The sequence below is a fragment of the Elgaria multicarinata genome, chromosome 7 (assembly GCF_023053635.1).
Source record: "Elgaria multicarinata webbii isolate HBS135686 ecotype San Diego chromosome 7, rElgMul1.1.pri, whole genome shotgun sequence".
Classification (NCBI taxonomy): domain Eukaryota; kingdom Metazoa; phylum Chordata; class Lepidosauria; order Squamata; family Anguidae; genus Elgaria; species Elgaria multicarinata.
Genome location: NC_086177.1, coordinates 70,597,567 through 70,623,810, shown reverse-complemented (window position 1 = coordinate 70,623,810; position 26,244 = coordinate 70,597,567). Strand labels below are relative to the sequence as shown.

Genomic DNA, 26,244 nt, shown 5'->3' with positions numbered 1-26,244 from the left:
CCCAAGTTCCGGATGGAGATCAGCCCCCGCCCCCCCCCCCCCGGCTACAGAGTAAACAAAAACCAAGCACCCAAAGGCAAATCATGGGCCATACATTATGTTTAGTTTGGCCCTTAGTTATGGTTACCTTGAGTGATGATGAAAGTCTGGAAGATAAGTCCCAGCTATGCTTCCATTCAGGACCATCCGGCAGTATTGTGGAGTGAGTTCTCATCAGCAGGGAAGAAGTGACTTTGCACCCAAATGGTACCTTGGCTATGATCTAATGGAATTCAGCATAAGTCTTACAAAAACCAGATTTGGGGGGTTATGCGTCATTTGGGGGTGCTCTTGGATCCAGAACTGTCACTTGAGGCACAGGTGAACTCAGTGGCAAAGAGCACCTTTTATCAGCTCAGGCTGATATACCAGCTGCGCCCTTATCTGGACAGAAATAGCTTAGCTACAGTTATCCATGCTCTGATAACCTCTCGTTTGGATTACTGCAATGCGTTATACGTGGGGCTGCCTTTGAAAACGGTCCGGAAACTTCAACTGGTGCAAAACAGGGCAGCAAGGTTATTAACAGGGACTGGCCGGCGAGATCACATTACGCCAGTCTTTTTACAACTTCATTGGCTGCCAGTCCAGGTCCGGGCCCAATTCAAAGTGCTGGTATTGACATTTAAAGCCCTAAACGGTTTGGGGCCAGGTTATCTGAAGGAACGCCTCCTCCCATATGTACCTACCCGGACCTTAAGATCATCTACAGGGGCCCTTCTCCGTGAGCCCCTGCCAAAGGAAGTGAGGCAGGTGGCTACTAGGAGGAGGGCTTTCTCCGCTGTGGGACCCCGGTTGTGGAATGAGCTTCCCAGAGAGGTCCGCCTGGCGCCTACACTGTACTCCTTTCGTCGCCAGCTGAAGACCTTTTTATTCACTCAGTATTTTAACACTTAATTTTAACTTAAATTTAAATTTTACTGTTTTAACTCTGTATTTTAATCTTATATCAACTTTGCTGTGTGGTTTTATCCTGGTTGCGCTTTTTATACTGTATTTCGTAATTGTGTTTTAAACTGTTGGATGTTTTACTGTGGTTTTAATTTTTGTGAACCGCCCAGAGAGCTTCGGCTATTGGGCGGTATAAAAATGTAATAAATAAATAAATAAATAAAATAAAATAAATAAATAAATAAATAAATAAATACAAGGAAGGCACAACTTTTACATTACTAAAACTGTTCCATGTAATGTGGTAAATTGATATTCTTTGTTGTTTTTTATTTAAAATATTTCTTGGCCACCTTTCTGGGCAAAAACGCTCCCTTGACCCTTTTAGCTTCTGCTGTACCAGAAACTATTATTGTTGCAAGCAAATAAGTGTTATTCTCATTTCTCCTCAGTCGCTTATTTAGATTATGTAGGGACATCAAAAGTATCTTTATTATTATTTTTCCTAGTTAAATGTTACTGGCAGTAAAAGGAAATAAATAATGCAGGTGACTGCACATCTTTTCCTAATAATGTTACTTTGACATTTAGAAAAGGTCCCATGCTAGGAAGTCCATAGCTCAGTGATTGAGCATGTATGTCACATCAACATAGTAACAAAGTAACTGAACATGTTCGATTAAGCTATATCCTGCACTGTCAGCTTTCAAAATCATCTGGAATTTATTTGACCAGTATGATTCAATTAATTAGCCTGCAGCAGATTTCTTTGTATACCTGAGGAAGGCCCATAGCTCAATAATAGAGCCTCCATGTTGTATAAATCAGGCTATCTGGTCTTTCCCCAGGCTTTTCAGTCGCTTAATCCCAGGTGGCTGAAGGGCTAGTAAAGACTTTGCCTATGTCTCTAGAAGATTGGAATTCATATTTCTGTCTTTTGTCCTACCAGTCCCGACGGAAACCAGCTATCACTAGCTCTGGGCAAAATGATGCACAAAACCTAAGTGGTTTGTTCTCTACTCCTTGCCTGGGTCCAACATCCATGTGATAGCATCTCCTACCATACAAACCTACCTAAGTCCCTAAAGTCTTCCAGAGAGACTTTATTCCAGGTTATGTTTAATAGGGAGTAAGTCCTTGTTGTACTCAGAGTTGGCCCTTTCCCATTGTGGTGACATAATTACTGTGGGGCCCACACAGCTTCTTCATTGATCAGCTTTCTGAGTTGGTCAAGTCTTCCTTTATTTTTTAAAAATTTCATTTTTGGAAAGGATTTTGACCTGGTGCTGGTTTAGTTGGTATCTGTGGAGGAGACACTTTTAAAATCTACTGTAGCTGCTATTTTTGTATTGCCAGTTCTTTTTACATTTTTCTTTAACTTGTTTTGGTAAATTTTGTAGATCACCTTGACTATGGATTTTGTAAGGGCAATTTACAAAATGACGACCATGACAACAATTATACATTAATAATAATCTAGGCATCCCATCAGCAGCAGAAGACTCCTTTCTTTTGTTGTTTGCGACATTCGTTTCCTGGAGGGTTTCAATGAGCACCCAATTCAGAAAAAAATGTCATAATATATATAATACGCAGTCTATAATTAAATCAGAAGATATCTTCCCCATTAATGTGTTGTGATTTATTTTTTGCTGGTTCTTATTTTGGTTATGATATTTGTTGGTGAATTATATATAAGGTGGGATATTCAGTCTTAAATAAATGCTTGCAGTTGGGTGTGGTGGAAAGCTCTGGAGATTTCACACATCATTACAGAGTTAAAAGACGTGTACTGTACGTCGTGCTTTTTCAGTTTTGGAATCCAACTATATTCTTAATGCTCTGGTAACTTGCTTGGTCTTGAAAATGCTGTTGTGCTATGACTGCGACGATCAATACTGTTGTTAGCTCATAGTATAAAATGATCTGCTAATACCCCTTAGGCAAATCAGAAGCAAATTAAAGTGGAGGGCACTCCGGTAGGTGGCTGGAGATTATTATTGAATTTTTTTTAATGATACAATGGTAATTGAAACTGAGAAACTACATGGAGGTCCCTTGTTTTTGTTTTTTGTTTTTTTTTTATCCTTAACTGGGTGAAAAATTGAAAAGTGAAACTTGTTAATAATGATGAATGCTTTCTTGCTGCTGCTGTGTTTGTTTTTAAGGTAGATGTTACAATGTTCTCTAAATGTGAGCAAAATGAATGAATTATTTGCTATCTTGGGCTTGTCAGTCCTTAGAAAGAAGCTGGAAGGTGATTCGGGATGAAGGGCTTGCTGTGATGGACAGAGGAAAGGGACTCTTTTTGCCTGAAGATGAGAACTTGCGAGAAAAAGGAGACTGGAGCCAGTTTACCTTGTGGCAGCAAGGTGTGTAACCACTTACCTTCACTTCCCCTCTCCCTCCTGTGCTGCAATTGCAACGAAATGGAAGAATTGTAACTTTAGTGCTGAAGAATTTCTTTTTGTGAGGTTAAGATACACTGCAACAAAAACAGGTGGCTATTCTAGAGCCAGTGACACAGTGCTGGTTCTGCATTTGTAGGCTCCTTGGGGTAAAGTCCTCTCAGTGGGCCCACAATCCTCCCTTGCCACTTTCACCTCAATCTATTCACTTGTCCTGTTCCTCTATGTTGAATCCTGTTGGACTCACAGAGGGAGAAGGTGAGGCAAATAGATGCTCCTCCTTGCTCATGTCACTAGTCACAATCTCAGAGAAGACAGGCAAAGAGGGAGGGACAGCAAGGAGGAGGAAGAGGAGGGCCAGGGGCTCCATGGATTGGCTGTAGGCCTCTGCTGAGCATGGACCTTGGAAGCTCAACCCACGGCTGTCTTCCAGGATGATGCAATTCCTGGAAGACAGCCCTGGGTTGTGCTCCTAAAACAGGGCAGGAGGGGGGTTGTGGCCCTCCAGATGTTGTTTGACCACAACTTACATCATCCCGGACTGTAGGCTGGGGCTGATGGGAGTCTTCCAACATCTGAAGGGCTACATGTCCCTCATCCCCTATTCTGTAACGATCCACATGATTTCTGTTGTGCCTGAAGACTCTTTTTCACAAGGGCAAGTTCATTACTTGATTACATTGGCATCAAGGGTTGATTCGTATTTGTAGATGGGCCATTAACAAGGCTTTCATTTGGTCTCACGTCAGCCCAAATGGTTTATCAACGGTGTCAGTTCACATATCCAGCTGTGTGATTCATTGTATGTAAAAATAACATTCACTTACTAAGTGTACAGTATAAAGACACTGAACAGTGTGCGTGCATTTATGCATCAGGCTTGACTTGTGAAACATTGAGGGTCCAGAAGTATGTTTGCCTGCCTCACTTGATCTCCTGAAGCACCCAAGACTGCCATAGTTTTGTGCTCTGGAGCCCAACAGTTAGGTTGCTGCTCATGCTCAGGATCCATCTGGTTTTGTTTATTTATTCCTTACATCTGCCAATCTATTATTGTCCCTCCCCTTTCTCCACTAATCACCATCCTACAAGTGGAAGATACCATCACAATATACTAAAATACAATGGTTTGGATCCTAAGTTGCTGCTCCATTCATGTGATTGGGGACGGGGAGGTTATTTTCGTCAGCCTCTTCCTCCATCTGCACTATATCCCACACCATTCCCAGGGAGTTATAGAGGGAACAGGGAGGCAGGAAAGGTCCATTCCATAAATGTGAACTTTACTCTGTTCGCAGAAGAAAAGTTAGGATCCAAGCCAATATAAACAAAGCTGCCTGTCCAAAACACATAAAACGAGCAGCTAGAAAAATAGGGCAATAAAAACAGCAGCCAACTAAACAAAACACCATCAACAGTAACACCGAAACATACTCAGCCTGAGAGGCCAAAGGTGTGACTGGCATATTTTGAACTTGGGAAGGAATTCCTCCTTTCCCTGGGTGAGATTGGATACCGAGACTATGGATTGTTTGTCTTCCACAATGTGTGACGAGATTTCTTCTCTTGGCTTCTCTGAAGCTATATTTTCTGCTCAGAAATGGGCATTAGGGCACATAATATTGTCACATTGTTAAAGCTAAGCAAGTGTCAGCCTGTGTGGGAGATAGCCCAGAAGCCCTCTGTACATTTCTCTAAACTTCTGAAAGAAGAGTATGGCCCCGTTCAGACAACACGCTAAACCATGCTGCTTAACCACAAAACGGTTAATGGAATGCATGCATTCCGTTAACCATTTTGTGGTTAAGCAGCATGGTTTAGTGTGTTGTCTGAACGGGGCCTATGAAATGAAATGATCCTTCTTTGTTTCCGTTGTTCTCTGCTTGTAGGCTGATCTGTATGGAGCTGGTATCTGGGTCTTCCTCCACCACACTAAAGGAGGGAGGACAGGACAAAACGGCCTTTCTGTGACTTTAGCATGACACCGATGCAGCTTGGGGGAAAATAAACCGGCATCCTCTATAGTATACAGAATCAGCTTTCTTACATGTGTCTACAGAATATATGTTTTGCTTTTCTCTTGTGGAAAGCTTGAACTTGCTTTAAACCTAACAAAGTGAGTGATGCACAATTATAAAGTGGCCTGAGGGAAAGTAAGCTGGCAAAGAAGAGGTATCCTCATGTCACACACCAGATGCAATTCTGTCATTTGAAATTAATATGAAGCAAAGCATGAACTCTAATGTAGGCGAGCAGTGAAATGTGAGGCCTGGATGCTTTTAGAGGCGCAGTTGCAAAAGAAAATGTGGAAACATTAAAATAATTCTGTTTGGTGCACCCCTCTTTACAAGTGAATTTACTTATGTGGCGCTGAATGTTAGTCCGGAATAATGGTGCCTGTCCCCTTGAGCAAATCATGAGCCCTTTACCACTTGATGTGATGACAGGTGGATAACAATTTAACATTTCTTATTTGTTACATTTTATTCCACCATTTGTTGAGGAGCTCATGGTGGTATACGTGGTTCTCTCCCACAACAACTCTGTGTGAGGTAGGTTTGGCTGAAAGACGAAGAGAGGGGGAATCTCTCTCTCTCTCTCTCTCCCTCTCTCTCTCTCTCTCGTGTGTGTGTGTGTGTGTGTGTGTGTGTGTTTGTGCGCGCGCACACACACACACACACACACACAGAGAGAGAGAGAGAGAGAGAAATATAAAACTGGTCAAGGTCACCCAGGGAGCTTCTTGGCTAATTAGAGATTTGAACCCACATCTCCCTAGTTCTAATAATAATAATAATAATAATAATAATAATAATAATAATAATAATAATACATTTATTTCTTGCCCGCCACTCCATTTTGATCAAGGCGGGGAACAACAATAAACGATAAAATACATAATACTCAATTAAAACATAATATACATTGTTAAAAACATCGTAAAAAACATCCTAAAAGCATCTTAAAATTCCACTGGATAGGCCTGCTGGAAGAGATCAGTTTGTATAGTTTTCTTCCCAGTCCACCACCTGCTAGTGGGCATTGTCTTGGGGTCAGGGACTGCGTTGCCCCCTAAACCCCCTATGGAGGCTACACCTGACTCTACCACTACCAACAAAATTGCCACTTAATTTGCTGTGTGGGCAAAAAAGTGCTGATGTTGTAAAGAAACAAGTGTTGCAGGAAGCACACACCTTGCTTACAAGCAGTACTGTGCTCCTAGGAAGACAATTCTGCTTCCAAGCAACACTCATGCCCCCCTTGTGCCATTTTCTTGCAAAATTGCTGCCTTTTCCTGCCGCTGCCATGGCAGCAGTAAGGTCAAAGGGGCCACAAATACAGCCACAGTGGGCCATGTGTTACCCACCCCTGCTCCAAACACAACATTGATATCTTCTTTCCCAATGCAAATGGGAGCTTCAGTGGCAGGGTTGTAGTGATTTTCATTGTGACTGCAATGCAGGTATAAAGGATTTTTTTTAAAAAAAAGATATTCACCCTTGCCATGGTCCTGATTTAAAGTCCGACAGCTGCTATTTAAAGTTTCCTAATACAAAAAAGAATTTCCTGATAAGGGGAGTGGGGTGGAATTGCACCTGTCAGGAGGGAGGGAGAGATACAGAAGTGGAATTGCACCTGAGAGCCAGTGTGGTGTAGTGGCTAAAGTGTTGGACTGGGAGTCGGGAGATCCAGGTTCTAGTCCCCACTCGGCCATGGAAGATCACTGGGTGACTTTGAGCCAGTCACAGGCATTCAGCCCAACCTACCTCACAGGGTTGTTGTTGTGAGAATAAAATGAAGCAGAGGAGGAGGAGGATTCTGTACACCGCCTTGGGTTCCTTGGAGGAAAAAAGGCGGGATATAAATGCAATCAATCAATCAATAAAGTGAGTATGCCAGTGAGAGGAGCACTGTGTTCTTGCAGTCCAAGATTCCTGCATTGAGTGGGAGGTTGGACTCGATGGCCTTATAGGCCCCTTCCAACTCTACTATTCTATGATTCTATGATCCCATGATAGATTTTGGCCACCTGATAAGTCACACATTTTTCAATCATTGGAACTGGTAGAGTATTTTTGTACAGGCCTAGATGTCTTACAAAGCAATTTGTGAGTGTTTGGTTGTAGGGCACCCTACAATCCAAAGTACTTTAGATTAATGCCATAATTCACATGGTTTAGAGATATGTCCTGACACATACAATGTAAAGTCTGGCATTATTTACAGGGGCAGGCTTTTATCCAATTGCACACTCTTGTATTCACTTCATAAGGTACACAGCTAAAACTGGCTGTATTTTATGTCCAGGTGTGTCCTGTATGCTCTTGCAGCTCTCAGCATACTTTCAAAAGCCCTCTGCAAGATCTGTTTTGACCTCTGGCAAAAGCCATCTGTCTCTCTGTACCTTCCCCACCTGGCAGCCTGCTGGGTGGCGAGCAGGAGGAAAGTGAGATAAAAAGGGGTGGCCACACCTAGGTTAGCAGAGTAACAGTTATGGCCTTTTGTAGGGGGGGAATTTCCCATCCTAGCTTTAGTGAATGGCTGCTAATCATAGAATCATAGAACAGTAGAGTTGGAAGGGGCCTAAAAGGCCATCGAGTCCAACCCCCTGCTCAATACAGGAAACCACCTTAAAGCATACCTGACAGATGGTTGTCCAGCTGCCTCTTTGAAGGCCTCTAGTGTGGGAGAGCCCACGACCTCCCTAGTTAACTGGTTCCATTGTCGTACTGCTCTAACAGTCAGGAAGTTTTTGTGATGGGGTGGCCAGGTAGTACCTGCACCAGCACTATAAGGCAGAGGAGGTGAGACAGATACCTGTTTGTTGCTGCTTTCAGCACCTGGGCACTAGAGGCCAAGCGCAACACTGTAAGCCTATGCGGCAAGGTCTTGCTATTTACTGTTTTACTCTGTACAGCATCATGTACATTGATGGTGCTATATAAATAAATTAATAATAATAATGGCGTGGCTTTTCGCCCCCTTACCCATAATACATATCTTCTGCTTATAAATCTTATTGTCTTGGTGTTTTCAAATCTGCCAGATAACTGGACAACTTGAAGGTTGATTAGCCTTTTGTGCTTAGAATTTAAATGATCCGTGCTTATGTTATTTTGCTCTCCCCCTCACTCTAGGACGAAAAAATGAAAAAGCCTGTAACAGCGTTCCCAAAACGTGTGCCTTATTGGAACGATTCCCGGAGGCCACTGGATGCAGACGAGGGCAGGTACTAACTGATCGTTTTATACATGTGTATGTGTATATATATGCAGGTAAATGTATATAAGAGTGTGTGTGTATGTCTCTGCTTCAGATTGACATCTGTAAAAAAGAAATGATAATGACCTACAAAAGTATAAGCTCGTCATACAGGCTGTCAGTGAATAATTGATATTGCAAAAAGAAGACAAGCAATTCAGTAGATTCAGTTTAGTTTGTACGCTGATGTGAGCTTCGCCATTCCTGTTTGCCTCTGCACGGAGTTTATAAATTGGGTCACAATAGAATTTGCCATTGAAAGGTGAGGTAGCAATGTCAGTTATTATAGACAGTCCAAGGTCCTCAAAACCATGAACGTGCCCTGTCTCCCTGAAAGGGTACACTGGGGTCAGTATACATATGTTTCCATCAAGCCCTTGTACTTCCAATTACAAATGTGAGAGAGTGCACATAATTGTCTCTCTCACTGTGAAGGGGCACAATTGATCCAAACAGCTGGAAGGGCCTGCAAAACCTTTGAATAATTAAAAGTGTGACTACAAAGGGGTGGTTTTCAAATGGGGTTAGTTGAAATAGCCTAACTACAGAGAGAGCACTGTCAGTAAACTGGTTTGATCTAGAGTTTTTGATAACTGGGCTACAATAATGGCATTTTGAATGAAAGTTTTTACAAATTGTTTCAAATGTATTAACCTGGTGGAGGGTTGGGGGTCAGTCTGCCTTATTGCATAGATATTAGCAAGTAACATGGATTATACCATTCCTCAAAGTTCAAGGCAATTAACAGCAGAGTACAAACAGAGTGTATTTTTTTTTACATCGAAGTCAGGTTTGTTCTACTGTCTCCCTTGTAACATTTTGTTTCCTAGATTGTGCCTTCTTTGTTGAAGGGGGGTTGTTGGGCTTTCTTTTTAGCCCATAGATCTGATATATTGGTTTAGGTGGTGAAATTGACTGTAGGTAACATAGGCTGCATTCGCACATCACACTAAACCATAGTTTAGCATAATATGTACAAGCTGCAGCAAACCTTGGTCTCGCATGCTCCACCAACTCTCTCCTCCTCCTCCCCTTCCAACAGGAAGGGTTCAGAACCTTCCGCTCCTGCTTTAGTTAACCAGTTTGCCATCTTGTCTGGACCTGGAATTGCGGGTAACATAAACTATGATTCAGCTTGAGAAACCACTATTTGTTTGAAATTGACCACAGCTAGCGTTAACCACAGCTTGTTATATTCCAGATGTCATAACAAGCCATAGCTAATCAAAAGCTTCTGAACTTCTCCTCCTGGCCTGCAGGGCTTAGGGAGGAGTACCACAACCCAAGGCTGACTGTGGCTTGTTCCCGTTCTTACACATCATACAGTGGTTAGTGTGTCATGCAAACAAAACCATCAGGGGAGTAAATACATGTTCCTTTTTACAGATAAAACTTTGGTCCTTTTTATATAGAGTAACTCTAGGAGATTCTACTAAAATTAAGGCTGCTGTAATCTACTCTGCAGTAATTCCACTGCCCTTTTCCTCAGTCAGCCTGTTCATAGTCAAATGCCTTGGAAAGCACAGCCTGGAACCTTAAAACAAGAAGACATGGCAGTGCTGCTTTGTCATTTTGGATTGGTGCAAACATAGCCCGATATTTCCTGAATGTTATCGTAACTGAGCTCATTTTTTAAAAAGCTGTACCTCTCTCTGCAGATCAAATATTCTGTCATGCACCCGGGTACTCACGTCTGGCCTCACACAGGACCTACTAACTGCAGGCTGAGGATGCATTTAGGCTTGGTGATTCCAAAACAAGGCTGCAGGATTCGGTGTGCTGAAGAAACCAGGTATCTTTCTCCTCCATCACCACCTACCTGTCCTCTGTATAGTGAATAGAGCCAAATACATTAAGAGCTGGTGCAGGAGCTAAGAAGCAACATTCCACAGCAAACAGAGCCAGGACAGAACCTGGTTCATTAGGGATAGAGCCAGGTTATAGATTATTTATAGGTGGGGCCTGGTTGAATCCGAACGGTGCTGGCAAAACTGTTAGAATCCGGTTACCAGAGAGAACAACAGCAAGTAAAAGACAGGCTGGTTGACAAGCCCTGTCAGTAACTTGTTACGCTGCCCCTATCTGCTATTTTATCTCTCTTCCTCCAAAACCACCACATCCAAAGCCTGCTTATAAGTAACATTTATTAATAAATACTATGCAACGATTAAACCTGTCAGAGGCTGTCATTCCAGAGACATTTCTTACAATACTGTAAGAAATAGCTCTCTAGGATAGTTATATAATGGACAACACAAAATATGGCATGCAACGTGTTTCATGGGATTCTGTTCTCACACGTACACCTCACGTTCTGTTGATTTACAGCCGCCTTAGAATCATAGAATAGCAGAGTTGGAAGGGGCCTACAAGGCCATCTAGTCCAACCCCCTGCTCAATGCAGGAATCCACCCTAAAGCATCCCTGACAGATGGTTGTCCAGCTGCCTCTTGAATGCCTCTAGTGTGGGAGAGCCCACAACCTCCCTAGGTAACTGATTCCATTGTCGTACTGCTCTAACAGTCAGGAAGTTTTTCCTGATGTCCAGCCGGAATCTGGCTTCCTTTAACTTGAGCCCGTTATTCCTTGTCCTGAATTCTGGGAGGATCGAGAAGAGATCCTGGTGGGCGTCTGGTGGGCACAAGGACGGGGAAGGCTGATTTACAGGAACATTAGAGTCCCTACCAGCTACAAAAGCCAATGACATAGATTGGAAATGCAGTTACATAATAGCACTTTTCAGAGGAGTAAAATGAAGTTCAGTAAAATATCCATGTTATTCATGGTTTATTTAGCTAAATGATACCATTATGACAAACAAATAACTTTTCGTACTATGACAGATGGGAATTCCCATATCGTTCTGTGTGCCTTCAAATTCAGCAGCAACCAAAGCTTTGAAGGGGAGCTCATACAGTGAAGAAAACGTCCCACATTGTTTAACAAAACTGTGTTTGAAAATTTGTTCCAACATACCCTTCTTCGGAATTTTTTTTCCGATAAAAAGGCCAGTATAGTTTGATTCAAATCACACATGGGCAGCCGGCAGGTCACATGCAACTTTTAGCCCCTCTCCTGGAGTGCCCCACCCACTTTTCCTGACACCCAACTGATTAGTCATCAGGTGGGCAGTGAGGAACAGATCAAAGAAAGCCTCCCCTGCAGCAGTCTGGATTAAGATCCCTGGAGTGGACGAGTTTAAAACAATCAATAATAGCGGGGGTGGGTGGGGGAATAGCACCTTTGATTGGAATCACTGGGGAAAGGGATAGAGGCTTTAGCCTTGCACACACACACACACACACACACACATACACACACACCAATCCTAATCAGTACTGCTTTTTCTTCAATGATATTAGCAGCAAGAAATCAACATTCTTGATCAGGATCACTGGTGGTGGGGAGGTTAAAGCCTCTCCCCAAACTACACCACCCCATGTCTGATCACTGGGGTGGGGGTGAGAAGAAGTGTGTGTGTGTGTGTGTGTGTGTGTGTGTGTGTGTGTGTGTGTGTGTGTGTCCTGGACTCACCAACCCCATCCTTCCGATGGCCCCCCAAAACAAGTTTCAATGGAGTTTCCCATTGATACATCTTCATATATTTCCTAAATGGTGGTGCAAATTTGGCCATTTACACACTTACCTGGAAGTAAGTCACATTGAACCTGAGTAGACATGGATACGATTGCACTGTAAACCATGCAACAACTACAGTATTATTGATGCTATTGCTTCATTCTTACAACTACACATTTCCCCATTCCACTTGACTATAATACTGGCAAATTTCTCGGTCCTTAGTGTTCCAACACATATTCCTTCATAACCTTGAAGGCTGTTCATTAATTTGCATAAAAAGTCCTGGGAACTCTGATGAGGCTCTCAGGCTTTATGACTGACAGCAATACTCTAAAGTTAAGTGCTCCCTTCCTTTCTTCCTTGTGATATTATATATTTAATAAAATCATTTATATTAGATTGTAAGCCTACGCGGCAGGGTCCTGCTATTTACTGTGTTATCTGTACAGCACCATGTACATTGATGGTGCTATATAAATAAATAAATAATAATAATAATAATAATAATATACAGTTAAATAATTTTATTAGAGCTGAACTCAACATTCTCTTCACTATACCCCCCCCCCAAACACTTTTCATTATTTGGGAGAAGTTAAGGAAGTTTGAAGAAAGTATCCCTCAAGTGTCCTTCATTTGCTTCTGCAGTGTTTCCAGTTTGTGCTTTTAGAAGTCTGACATTCTTTTACCAATTCTTTACGTTTTGAGTCTGAAATCTCACCTGGATGGCCAACAGTGCACTCCCATATGTGTCTACTGAACAGTAGGTCCCATTGAGTTCAACGGGACTTATTCTTAGATACATGCTTATAGGACTACAGCTTAAGGCTGTCTTAGGTATACAAGAAAAATCTCCAAAAGCAAGGTGCAATATTGCATTTTAGTCTTTCAACAGATGATAAAATAGGCCGTTAAGCTATTTTAATTAATATTTCTTAGTATACAAATCAGTTAACAGTTTGTTAAACTATTTCTTATTTTCTTATCATTACACTTAGTTTAATTTCCTTGTATGTTGACATCCTTTATTTTTCTTGTTTTGGGGTTGAGTTTGATGTATATGCAAAAGCCTGGCTAGCTAATGAGCAATAAAAAAGAACTGAGCTTTTCAGTTAACAAATCCTGCTAAGGCTATTTTAGAATTCTACTCTTGATATTGCTGTTGTAGAAACACAGTTTTTGATTGGATTAAAAAGGGGGGAAATTGCATGTGCCAATCAGCTTCCTAACATGTCATAAAAAGGCACTCTCTGGAGAATCAGCTAGTTACTGTGTAATATTTTGAGAGCAGGAATTTTTCAGTAATTACTAATGTGCTTGCTGCTGCCTCTTCCAGATTTTTTGGACACTTTCCAGCACATTCGTTATTTAAATATTCTGCCACACTTGTCAATGTGACAGCCATTTGCTCTTATAAGGATATTTGTTCCCAACATTATGAAAGGAGTTTGAGCTGGGCTAGAGGAAGTGGGGGCCTATTTTGCTCAGAGTGTCATGTGCCCAGCTCCTGGCTTCCTTTGTAGTCAACCCAGTTGTATTTCCAGTCAAACACTTTTATTCTGCAAACTACATACAGATGCGCATTGGCTCAGGCTACATATGTAATCCACATTCAGCAATTAGGAGCAGACTTCCCTAGCCGGCTGAGTGACAGACTTCACTATCCATTCGGAATGAATGACAGTCAGTCCCTTTGGACCAGGGGTGCTGAAACATAGGACTGTGGGTCAAATCCAGCCCACCTTGGGTTTCAGTCTGGCCCTCTCAGGTCCCCACATGGCCACAACCCTTTCACCTGACCACCAATAATTTTGTGGTTTCCCAGTTTTTCTGTGGGTTCTCTCCCCAACCCCATTCTAAAAGGTTGAAATGCCTCTACTAAGGCATTTCAGCCTAAGGCCTAGTTACTGGCAGTACGGGCTTAAAGCTAAAATATGCGGGGTTGGTTGGTTGGTTGGTTGGTATTTTTGGTTCTGCCCTTTTTGCCTTTGTCTCTACCCACCACTGGAATGTGGTCCCTGAGAGCTTCTCCCAAATTAAATTCTTGGGCTGGAAGAGGCTTGATACCCCTGCTTTTTAGGAAAAAATGTTCAAATTAGAAACTGTATATAAATATTGGCAATAACAGACAGCTCTTTTGATCAGTAATATGGTAGTGTCATCTCATTTCAGAATGAACAGGTGTATACTATTCAATCTGAGTTGAAACCTTCATGGCATGAAGGGGGTCAGGGCAGGTGCAACAGGGAGCCGACCGCACTCTCCCCTTTAGCCTCTCCTTTCTGGAGCATGGATTTCTTCTGATGGGCCTAACCATGGCCATGTCGGCAATAAGATTAACGACCATTAGGGCTAACCAGGGGCCTTCCTAGACCTGCCGGCTTATGCCGGCAGGGAGGCGGGGCCGAGGCGCGCTAACGTTAGTGCGCCTCCCCCACACTTCCAGACGGCGGAGCCGCAGGGAGGACGGAAGCCCTGCGGCGTCCGCCATTTTTGTTTGTTTGTTTGTTTAAAGGGGCCGCGGGTGGCCCGAAGACACCGGGAAGGTAAGGTTTTTTTAAAAAAAAAACCGGGGGGGGGAGGATGGCAGGGTGGGTGGCAAGGGGGGGCGGGTGACAGAGGGAGCGCCGTGCGCCGCCGCCGCTGCTCCCAAGCAGGCGAGTGGCGCTTGCCCGGGCATCTGGACGCACAGCAGGGAAACCGGGTTGGAAGGTGCGCTAAGGCCTGGTCTAGCAAGGCCCCAGGTTTACAGCTTCAGATCTGGATTAAACAGGCACGTGTGGGAGCCCTACTTCAATTGAAAGTTGCTGCTGATTCATTTGTGGACTGCAGACTCAGCCTAGGCAATTCGGCCTGCACAAGAGAGGGGAAGGCAAAAATGTGCTCAAAAGCCGAGCAGCCTGTTTCTGATTGTTTAGGTAATTGGCAGCGTTACACTGCCCCGCTCCCCAAAACGAGTGATCCCTATTCTCTCTACATCAGTGCTCTAATATAGCTCTGTGTGTGCTAATGAAGACTGTTGCTGGGGAGAAGAAAACGTAGGACAGTCAATCTGAGATTTTCCCTCAATGTCATGCATTGCTGCAGATCCCTTTATCTTCTTGTTGTGGCTTTGCCTTTAAAAATAAAATAAATCTAAAGTGCTTTGAGTGTGATATAAAGGCACTATATAAATAACATGGCAATGACAATTTCGGAAAATTTCCAAAGGGGTAGCTGGATTCGTCTGTTGAAGCAAAACCCACAGAGAGACTTGTGGCACCTTAAAGACAAAATTATTATGGCATGAGCTTTTGTGGGCACTGTCCACCCCATCTGATGTATGAACGTATAGGGATTAGTGGAGTGGTGGCTGCCCTGGAATAGGACGTCTCTCTCTCCTCCTCCCTAAAGAATGTGATGTGGCCAGACCTGGCCAGGCCTGTCTCTTGAGAATTACCTGAATGGAAGATGACTCATCCTTTTGTCCTGCTGCTAGGCTAAGGGAGGGCAGTGCCTAGGTTAGGCTGTGGTTTTAAGCAGTTCTGTGCAGAAAAGCAGTCTGAAAACAGACACAGCTCTGACTTGTTTTCTGACTCATATCCAACAGCACTATGGGTTCCCATAGAAATCTGATGTGGAACCAGAATCTATTGGAGTCCTCATGCTGTGAAAGCACATCCTATGTTCAGCCTGTATGAATAAACCTTATATCACAGAACCCCCCTTATGCCTCCAGTGACCTGCCTCCAAGGAAACCACACCCAGATGTGGTGCTGGAAGCCCGGAAACGTCATACCATTTGGATGTTGGGGTGAATGTGAACGTTAACTAGAGATATGCCAATATATACAGCTATTTGTCTTATTGCCAAAGCAAGAAGCCATAGGTACTACAATAGGGAATGGCTAAAATATTGTTGGTTCCATTCGATAAACTAAGACTGTTTCCATGACCATACTTTATCTTCTTATAGGGTCCAATCCTAGGCATGTTTAGAAGGGGAAAAAGTCCTACAACTACCAGCATTTTGTAAATCTTATTTACAAAATAAGATTTACATGCTGGTAGTTGCAGGATGTTTTCAGTCTAAACATGCATAGGATTGCGCCCTAAGCCATGGAAACAGCCAATGATACGTAAAGGAGAGTTTCCATGATAGTACACATGGATCCAGTGGTAAGGGGTGGACATTGGTTTACACAACCAACATGATCCAGTGTTAGTGTCTTTCTAATGATGAGATTGTCACATTATGATGCTTTTTGTTCACAGTATAGTGTGGTGCAAAAAATTATGTATTTGCATTTCACTGGTAGGCTGAGCAATTGATCCAGGAAACCAATTAATAGCCTTGGCAACACTCTGCTCTTTTGCTTTGTTGTGTGTATATAACGATCACTCTCATTCCTATGCAAATGACAGGACCCTTTTAAAATTCCACTTCATCAAGTTCCTTTGGGGTATTATTATTTTCAAGAATCTGAATCATTGCTGGCAGTATTTTCAAAACATTTAATAGGGGTCGTTGGATGCCCCACTTTCTTACACTAGCCTAACCAAAAGAATCATATAGATTTGAAATGTTCATTCCTATTGAAGGGCCAATATGTTGACACCCACTTATTAATTCCTTTTTAAAGACTGTCCCCAATAACCATAGTTCTCTGAGGAGTATAGAAATAGGTTAAAATGATAAAATGTAAGATAATAATAAAATGAAAGATAAAAAACAGCACAGAATAAACCAGAGTAAAACCAACAACAGAAGTTAAAACCGTGCAAGGATCTAAAAGCACTGAAACAATTTGTAAAATGGCTGGGAATTTTTAAAAGGTTCTCCACCTGGTGCCAGGTGAACCCCTCTGTGACATGCATTCTAAGTGGGGTGCCACCACTGAAAAGCCCCCCTCGCTTGTAGCCACAAACCTCTCTTCAATCGGTAAGGGCACCTGGGGGAGGATATCAGACTTTAGGATTCAGAAATGGGAGGAGTCATTCCGTCAGGTAACCTGGCCCCATGCTATTTAGGGTAAAAAACTAGCACTTTGAATTTGGCCCTGATGTCACTTTACAGGACTGCTAGTTAACCATGCTGGTGATCTCTTGGACTTGGTGCTACCTTTCCTCACCTGTCGTATGCATTCTAGCTGAGCTTCTGTTATTTAAGTTAACCTCCAAGCATTTTGAAGGGATTTAACCATCTTGACTCCCTCTTTCAACTTCATTTAGAGAAGTTGAAATAAATAAATAAATAAATAAATAAATAAATAAATCCTGCAGCTACACTGATCCCAGACTGAAGCGCTCCCAGAGTATAGTTGCACTCCTTCCTCTAATTGCTTTCTCTCCTTTTTTTATTGCACTCTCCTGAATTTCCTTCTGTTGTTTAAATCTTTATGATAATGAGATGTCCAAGTCTGTTTGCAGTATTTAAAGCTTAATCTTATTCTCATCAGAAATTGATTGTAAAGAGACTATAATATTGCTTTCCATCACTGTAGGATTAGGGCAATATCAAGACAAGGTAAGTGATGAATGCACTTGCTTATTGTCCTGGGCTTCAGTAAGGTAATCCCTGAATTGGGAGCTGAGGGTAGAGATGGAGGAGTATGAATTTTACTTTCAAAGTAGCTGCCAATCACACAGAGACTTCGGAGGGATGAAAAAATAATCAGGTTTCATCTCTACAGGACCATGCAAAAAGGAGATGGTGGTTGCAACCATAGTGAGACCCAGGAAGATAGTATTACACAACTCTTTTACCAATTGAAACATCAGTATTAATTTTAGAAGGCTGAGTTTAATCTGAATTTGTATATTTATACCTATGTCGTCCATGCATTCTCACCAAAGGGATTCATAGGGTTGGCCCAGGCTGCACTATGGTTCCTGAAGCATGGCCAAACTCAACAGTTTTTGCCTTATTTTTCATCTGTCCCTGGGATCTGCTGCCTTGGCTGAACCAACTGCAGCAGTGCTCTGTTATTATTGGACCGGCTTCCATTTGGCCACCATCTGCTCCCACCTAGAAAGGCTTTTTCCAGGGCAGTAAGATAGTACCAGCAACAGGCCATATCCAGGGCATCCAAGAGAGATGCAACAACCAACTCTTGAGATTTTGCATGAGCCAATTGGAAGCAAAGTTGGAATACAAGCTATATTCCCTGTTGAAGTGCTGTAGGAAGGTCTGGTAGTTTTAATGTGTTAACGTATTTTGTATAGAGTGTTTGTTAAATGTACTGTTGGTATTGGTCAATGACCGTAATAAAATATATTCATTCCTGTTGAAGTGCTGTAGGAAGGTCTGAGAATAATTCCCAAGATTAGAATGGCTAGAAAACATTTGCTATAGGTGTAGTCTAGCTATGTCTAGCTCTATGTAACAGGTTGCCACAAATATTGGGTTAAAAATAAGAGGGGAGAAAGACTCTAAACAGCACAGGTCATAGTTCTGATTTTTCCAGAGTTGAGACCTCTCAATAACATGATTCAAGAATTGTAGTAGTGAACTGAGAGTCTTTGAATGAAAGCCAAACAATGACCTGGGTGATAATCTAATTGGGGAACTACACAAAGCAAGGTGTTTTTGGGCGGGTGCTGGTGGTTGGAATGCTTTGATTTGCTATTTGGCTAAGGTCAAAGTAGGATGATGCAAGGGCTGCTATTTTCTTACTAGGAACACCGGATGAAATCTATTATTTGGAAAACATAATATCTGGAAATTATTTAGTAAACATAATTATTGGGAAATAGAAGTCTGAATTGTCAATCATTCCATAGAGGCCAAAGACCTAATTGAATTCTATAGAGGCCCAGAGCAGTAATTTAATGAAAATCCATTTTTCTTCCCAATAGTTCATGCTACCGAAAGGCCCAACATAATTCTTTTCTTTCATTTCTATTATTTATTGTTATAAATTAACACATAATAATAAACTACTGATGCTTTTCTTAAAAAAAATAAAATGTCAAAGGATTTTCTTGAAGAGACAGAGAAAAGGCTGTTAAAGGTTATGCTACTCCTGATGCCTTTCACTATGAACAAAATGTATTGATATTCAGCTTTGTACTCCATAACCAACGTTGGATTAGACCAAAGACTCACCTAATCCAGCATTCTAGTCTGGTGACCCACAAGATGCCTATGGGAAACCCAACTTCATGATATTAATGCAACAGAACCCTCCTGCCTATATTCCTTAGCAACTGGTACACAGAGGCATTCTGCCTCCGGTACTGGAGGTACTATGTAGCCGTCATGTGTAGTAGCCATTGATAGCCTTATTCTTAAGAAGATAAGACATGCCATTTTGGATCAGACCAAGGGTCCATCTAGTGCAGCACTCTGTTCACACAGTGACCAACCAGCCATCGGCCAGGGATGAACAAGCAGGGCATGGTGCAACAGCACCCTCCCACCCATGTTCGCCAGTGACTGGTGCACACAGGCTTACTGCCTCGAATATTCTTCGTTACTTTATTGAGTTGGATTAAGACGCAAAAGTGGAAAAACGTAAGCTGCAATGCTAATTGCCAGCATGAAACACTATAACATGGAATTTACAACTGGTTGGCCACTGTGTGAACAGAGTACTAGACTAGATGGACCCTTGGTCTGATCCAAAATGGCCCTTCTTACGTTCTCCATCCAGTGTGGAGATGTGGTTAGAAAAATTTGCTACTTTGAATCCTTATGGGCAGGAAATAAAGGATTATCTGTTTTGCCTTTCAGGTTCTGGGAAGAAGGGAAGGTTCTCATCTTTGATGACTCTTTTGAACATGAAGTGTGGCAAGATGCTGATGCGTATCGCCTAATCTTCATTGTGGATGTCTGGCATCCAGAGTTAACACCCCAACAGCGACGGACCCTTCCTGCCATTTAAGTGTGCTTGAAGCTTTCCCCATTGAGGTCCATGTCATATGAAGAAATCTGTGTATGGACTTTAAAGCATATGGACTATTCTGTGTATTATACCATTACAGCACTGATCTGATAGCTCTGTATTCATGCTGCAAGTTCAAATCCTACACTTCTATCAGCCAAAGAACATCCTGTGCCATGTTGTTGTTTTAAATCAGACATGTGCCAATCTTTTGTTATGCCAGCTTTATGTTTACCACTGCTAGGCATACTCTTGATGTACTAGTCATCAAGCCACTAAAGCTTGTGATTAAATATGAAGGACACAGATTTCCAGACACTGTTAATGTGCAATTTCTGTTCATTTAAAAGACGGTTGCACAGCAGTGTTTAGTGGATTGGGTCCCCCATCAGTGCTTCCATATCCATCCTTGTAAGGACACTCATAGGCACTTACAGGAGGGCATCTTGGACATTTGTCACATTATGTCTAGTAACTCATTTAGATTTAAGCCAATGAACATACAGTTTGAGCTGTAGATAATGTGAGCAGATGGTTTTATATTGTATTTTTAATAGAAAATTGTATTTTTCTATCAGAGTACCTCCTTTTTTTTTTGCTCTTTATGAACCACTTTCCTTTCATAATTTTCTTTGAATGTTTGTTGTCATTGTTGTTAAAATGGCAACACACATTAATTTAGCAGCAATAAAGCCTTATATGAGGAGCTCTTCAATTTACTGAGCATGGCTTCCTCGTTTATCTTCCTGTGTCCAGTTCCTGATTGTTTATAACCCAATAGTGATATATGTCATTATTTCTAACATAGAAAGGACCTTTAAGCCTTACTGAGGTACATGGAAGCGTTTTGCCATATGCAGGTTTTGTCTCCAAGTTTCTTATACAGTAAAAGAAAAAAGAAAAGAAAAAAGGCCTTTCATTGAAATAAGTATCACACAAATTCGGGGGGAAATTCTGATTTGAAATAATTTTGGTTCCAGTCTCTTATGGCATTTACGTTCTCAACTATAGCCAATTTAATCTCTTCCATAAGAGTGTGGCAGAGAAAACAAACCAGGTGCATACACTACGACAGGGTTAAGCTGTTTGTGTAATGTGGCAACACATGGTTATGGTGTGGAGCACCTGAGGTTAAAAAAGGAAAGAAGAAGTCGAGACTGACCTCCCATTCATATTTAGTGAAAGATAATGAAACTTTTATGATGCATTTTTTACTGAATCTGCGAGTGCCAAGCTCTTGGCTTGCACACCTTTCGTGCCTCTAGATCTACTGCTTGGAGGCCTGTTTTTCAATTTCCTCTTTGAATTAGTGAAAGATAATCTATAGTTAGATTGTCCATATTATAACAAACAATGGAACTTGTACCTGTGAGCAATTCAGTATTCATGACCAATATATATATTCGGTCATTATGATTTCATGCATAGAAAAATGTCCAAATTTACATTGGATGGATTTTGTAGAACTGTACATTTGAAATGTTAAGATGAAGTAATGAGATATTATTAAGCTGATGAGAGGAAAAATGATTGCTACTGGGTTGTCTGAATAATGTTTTCTAATGGTATTGCAAAGTATGTTTAGTATTTCATAAAGACTGAATCCAAGTCCTATTTTAGTTTTCTCGACTGGAAAGAATTCCTGTATAGAATGTTTATAAATAGCTGCTATTTCTGATCTTTTCTAAGTGCAGTTTGAAGACCAAAAATGAAAGTGTGAACAGGTGTACTTTGTTGCATTTGACATACTACAAGGTAGGTTTTCCCACAACAGTAATTAGTTCAGCATTACTTTGTCTAGATTTTGCCTGAAAACAAGTACTTTGATGTAGCAGCGTTCTGTGACTGGCAAATAAAGCAAAGCAATGCAAAATGTCCACCTACAGGTATATTGTTGCCCATTATGTGCTGTGGTATATTGTATTGTGCATTAAACTGAAGTGCCTTCAATGTAGCATTGTGGATTTTATTAAAGAGGCGCAGGAGTGCTTCTGTGGGATGAGTTGCAAAAAAAGGGGGGGTTTCCACCATTACAAGTCTCAAAGTTCTACTGCTTATAAAAATGTCACCTGTTTAGCTAATGATGTGAAAAATTGCCATCCATAATTACTCGATGAGGCTACGCAAAAATTCAAAGCAATCTGTTAAAAATTGCCACAGGTTCATCAAGTTATAAAGTGCTGAAAATTGACACATTTGGAGTTTTTATTCTAAGCTGTGGCTCAGCTTCTATATTTCTTTCAAATTCAAGAGGAAAATACTGATGTACTTTATTCAGTTTTGGTGAAGTTCTGAGCAGCAGTTCAAACATTAAGTTTTTCTGCCCCATGATTGCCTACGGCAGAAATTGCTGGCAAAGATAGGTTGGGCATGCTCAGAATCACTCTGAAGCTAGAATGCTGCCAGGACTCCAGTGTTTTGAGAGGTATTCCAGTGTTCTTGTCAGCATTCTGACAGAGGCGAGGTGTAGCAGGAAACTCTCAACTGAGATTAGAGTGGTGTAATTTTGAAAGCTGAAGGAATCACTCTCATGGATTAATAGATCTCTATGAAGAGGGGTACAGGATGGGAAAGGAAAGACAGTGTGAACTTAATCAGCCATATGCCTTTCTGAAAACAAATGGATGTGTCTATTCATTTACAGATATGTACCCAGCCAATTATGTGTGTGTTTCAGAATCATTCCGTAAGTTGGAAATACTGCAAAGCTATTGTATCAGTATTGTGCCAGTGCTAATACATATGTGGTAAAGTGAATGAAACAGAATCTTGTGAATGAAGACAATATTCATAGGAAGGGCCATGTGCCTTTTAAAGGCAGCATGGGAAGAAGAATCCCTTTTTGTTTTGGCTGTTACTGTTAAGATGGCTGATTATAGTCAAGAGGCTCTGGGCTGCCACTGTTTCATACTCACTTAGTTTTAGTTAATTCTTATGACACTGGGCATCTCTACATTAAGGAAAAACCCATATCCATACCAGGCATTTTTTCTTTGAGTCTTTCCACATTCACTACGGACTTCTTTAGATGGTGACCATGTGATTTGTAATTGAAAACTTCCCCTCTTGGTAATGCTTCATAAAGTGCAATGAAACAGTGCCATCTAGCGGCTGTATTATAGCACAAAACCAACACTGAGGATATCCCATGAGAATTTTAAATAGTGCATTATCCTGGATGTATTTAAAATTTAGATTACCAGGGGAAGGCGTGGGAGATATCCCGGTGGTTGAGAGTATCATGTAAAGGACCCACAAATTTCCTTGAGCGGCAAGTCACGAGCATGCAATAAATCGCTCATCTAGAGAAACTCATGTGTGTATTATGAGTGGAATCCAAGGGATACTTTTGAATCTCTGTTTCAGCAGGATCCTAAGCAACTATAGTAACATAGGAAAGATAAGTCAACGTAGAGGGAGCATCCTGTGTTTTTTTAGCCTGGGTCGCATTCCACCTTATCTATGCTGCTCTGGGAAGGGGTGGGAGGACTGGAACTGTCCCTGCTGAACTTTTGCCTGCACATGCCACAGCACTTAATGCAAAAAAAAAAAAAAAAGTTTATATTACACTGGTCCCAGGCATTCCCTCCTCCCCATCTGGATTTGGGCCTAAAGATCAAGGAAAAGTGTGGGTGCATGGAGGGTAAATTGTAAGCAAGCAAGATTTGTGATATTGCACTACATCAGCACAGAGCATGTCAATTATGGCGGCATCAACCTTGGCTTCCAATTTCTGGCTTTGTGGAACTTGTGCCAAAATGAGATAGTCTTAACTCTGATCTTAAACTAGGAGGTGTTTTTTTTTTTTTTTTGTATCAGTGTGTGTGTGTGTGTGTGTGTGAGAGAGAGAGAGAGAGAGAGAGAATGAGAGAGAGAGATACAGAGTCAGAGACAGTATATATTCAGCATTGAAATTGCTTCTAGAATTTGCACTGGTAGCAAGGAATGAAAGGACTATTTTCCATGAGTTGTAGCTGCTGTAATAAAATAACCTTACATAAAACCCTGCAAAATTGCAAACAAATGTACAAACCTTGACCTCTCCTTGTATTAATTCTGTTACAGTTCTTTGTGAAAGTGCTAATGGAAGAAGCACTTTTAGAAGCGGCATGTTCTACCGCTTGAAGGAACCTTAAGCACAGTTTCTATCTGGCTCTTGGCAACAGCCAGATTCCCAAAAGGAAGAACTTTGCTTTTATGTTCCTCTCTTGTCTTTTGGGATGCATCTCAATCTACACACAGGACTATTTAATTCTCCATTTTTAAGGTTTTATTATCTTGAGCTGAAATTGCTAACTTGGATGTCCATGGATACTTTTCCATAATGCTTTTTAAATATTCTTTGACTATGAAAATAAATTACACGGATCTTTAGCTAAGATTTTAATACTTGTTGCAATCTTTTTCAAGATTTACAATGCATTTGGTCATAGTTTCTGAAGGATAAAAAGTCCATGATAGTAGAAGTAAGGGTTAAGTACAGCACACTTTTCCTAAAACATACATTAGTAAAAACTCATTTTCCCTGTTATGAATTATTAGCAATTTTAATTGTTGACCCCTGTAACAAAGGGTTAGCAAACAAATTAGTTTTTGACCAGCATAGGCAGCAGTCTAGAGTAAGCCCATGGAATAAATGGAGACCCTGTATTTCTCCGAGGAAAGATAAAGGCTTGATTTGAGCATTACTGGTTTCATAGAACTTCGATTTTACAAGAGAGACCAAGTTCAATATTTACCTGGCCCTCAGGGACAATAGAAATTCTAGCTAAATTATATTGAATTTGCAGCAACTCTGTACAAGCAACATCCTTAGCTCTACACAATAGATTAAACAATTCCTGAAAGATACCTCTAAAAAGAAACATGACAATAACACATCATAGTTTGATTCATTACATAGGACCATGGCTGACAGAATGATGTCATTGCTTCTGAGCACCACCTAGGAGTTACATTGCCATCATTATAAGATAGCAAGTTAACCTCTCTATGCATATGGCTTAAATGTATTGTTTGGCAAAGATTGCTAACTGGCTGTTACATACAGTTGTAAAATGTGACTAAAATGTTTCCAGCTATTTGAGGAAATAAAGCCACAGCAAAAACAATTTCATTACAGTGGAGTTTTATTATTATTATTAATTATGTTATGATCTTTTTTATTTCAATATAGGGATGGGATTTGTTTTCGTGAGTAGAGCAAAGACAGGAATAGCAAACTGATCTTTGGCATTTCAGTTCTACATTGTTCTGTTCTTCCACAGTTCCTTCTAATGGAGGCATATTGAATAATTCATCCCAAGTTTTCCCTTTCCATTATAAGCATAGCCTATATCTGCAGTCAGCCAGGCCCTCTGGCTACACCTTTAACTGATTTCAGGAGAGAAGATGGTTAAACAGCGCTGCTGAGCTTTCATTTCCTGAAGTTACCTAAAAGAAAGAAACTGGAGTGGAACATTAATCACTAATAAGTGTTTCCAGTGAGCTCAGACACCTCCTTTTTTCTTATCCTGGCCACCACAGCTACCCCACATTGGCCTGGTTCAGACAACACGCTAAACCATGCTGCTTAACCACAAAATGGTTAAGGGAATGCATGCATTCCCTTAACCATTTTATGGCTAAGCAACATAGTTTAGCGTGTTGTCTGAACCAGGCCACTGTTAAAAATTAAATAATTACTGTCCAAATTGCCTGCGTCTGTTTCCCACTCCACTCATCACAGTGAGCTGACAGGTTTATAAGGACTTTCCAAAGTTAGGAATATTTTTTGCAGGGGAATGAAATAAATGATCCCTGTGAAGAACTGAGGTGATGAGATCACATACTGTGGAGTTCAACATTTTTCTGCTGGTGATAGCATTTTTTTAAAAAAAAATGTGAGGGGGGGGGGGAAGAAAATACAAGAAAGAAAGAATAGGGAAGGGGAACTCTTCTAAGGATGTAAGGCAATTAAGGAATTTAGGATCCTAAAGTTGTATTAATCTACTATGCCCATCATCCCCAGACAACCCAGCTAATAGTCATGCTTGCTGGAGATTATGGGAGTTGTAGTCCAATAGCCCTGGGTTGGTGAAGGCTTACATAAGGGCTTGGAGGTGTTGTCTCTGTACTGCAAACTAAGTTAAGCTTCTTACTGCAATTTTTAAATTCAAGACACCTTTAACTTCAATATTTTTATTTTATTTTTGTTG

At 41.2% G+C, this 26,244-nt stretch overlaps 1 protein-coding gene across 3 annotated transcripts in view; it reads left to right on the top strand.

Moving 5' to 3' along the window:
• Positions 1–22,001, top strand: part of ASPH (aspartate beta-hydroxylase) — a 134,838-nt gene extending 112,837 nt beyond the window's left edge. For all 3 annotated transcript variants that reach the window (XM_063130776.1, XM_063130775.1, XM_063130777.1), the window contains 4 exons: positions 3,167–3,302; positions 8,477–8,568; positions 10,259–10,392; positions 19,897–22,001. In XM_063130776.1, the coding sequence (XP_062986846.1) occupies positions 3,167–3,302; positions 8,477–8,568; positions 10,259–10,392; positions 19,897–20,047 (513 nt within the window). In that variant the 3' untranslated portion in view covers positions 20,048–22,001. The remainder of the gene's footprint in view (positions 1–3,166; positions 3,303–8,476; positions 8,569–10,258; positions 10,393–19,896) is intronic.
• Positions 22,002–26,244: the final 4,243 nt, after the last annotated feature.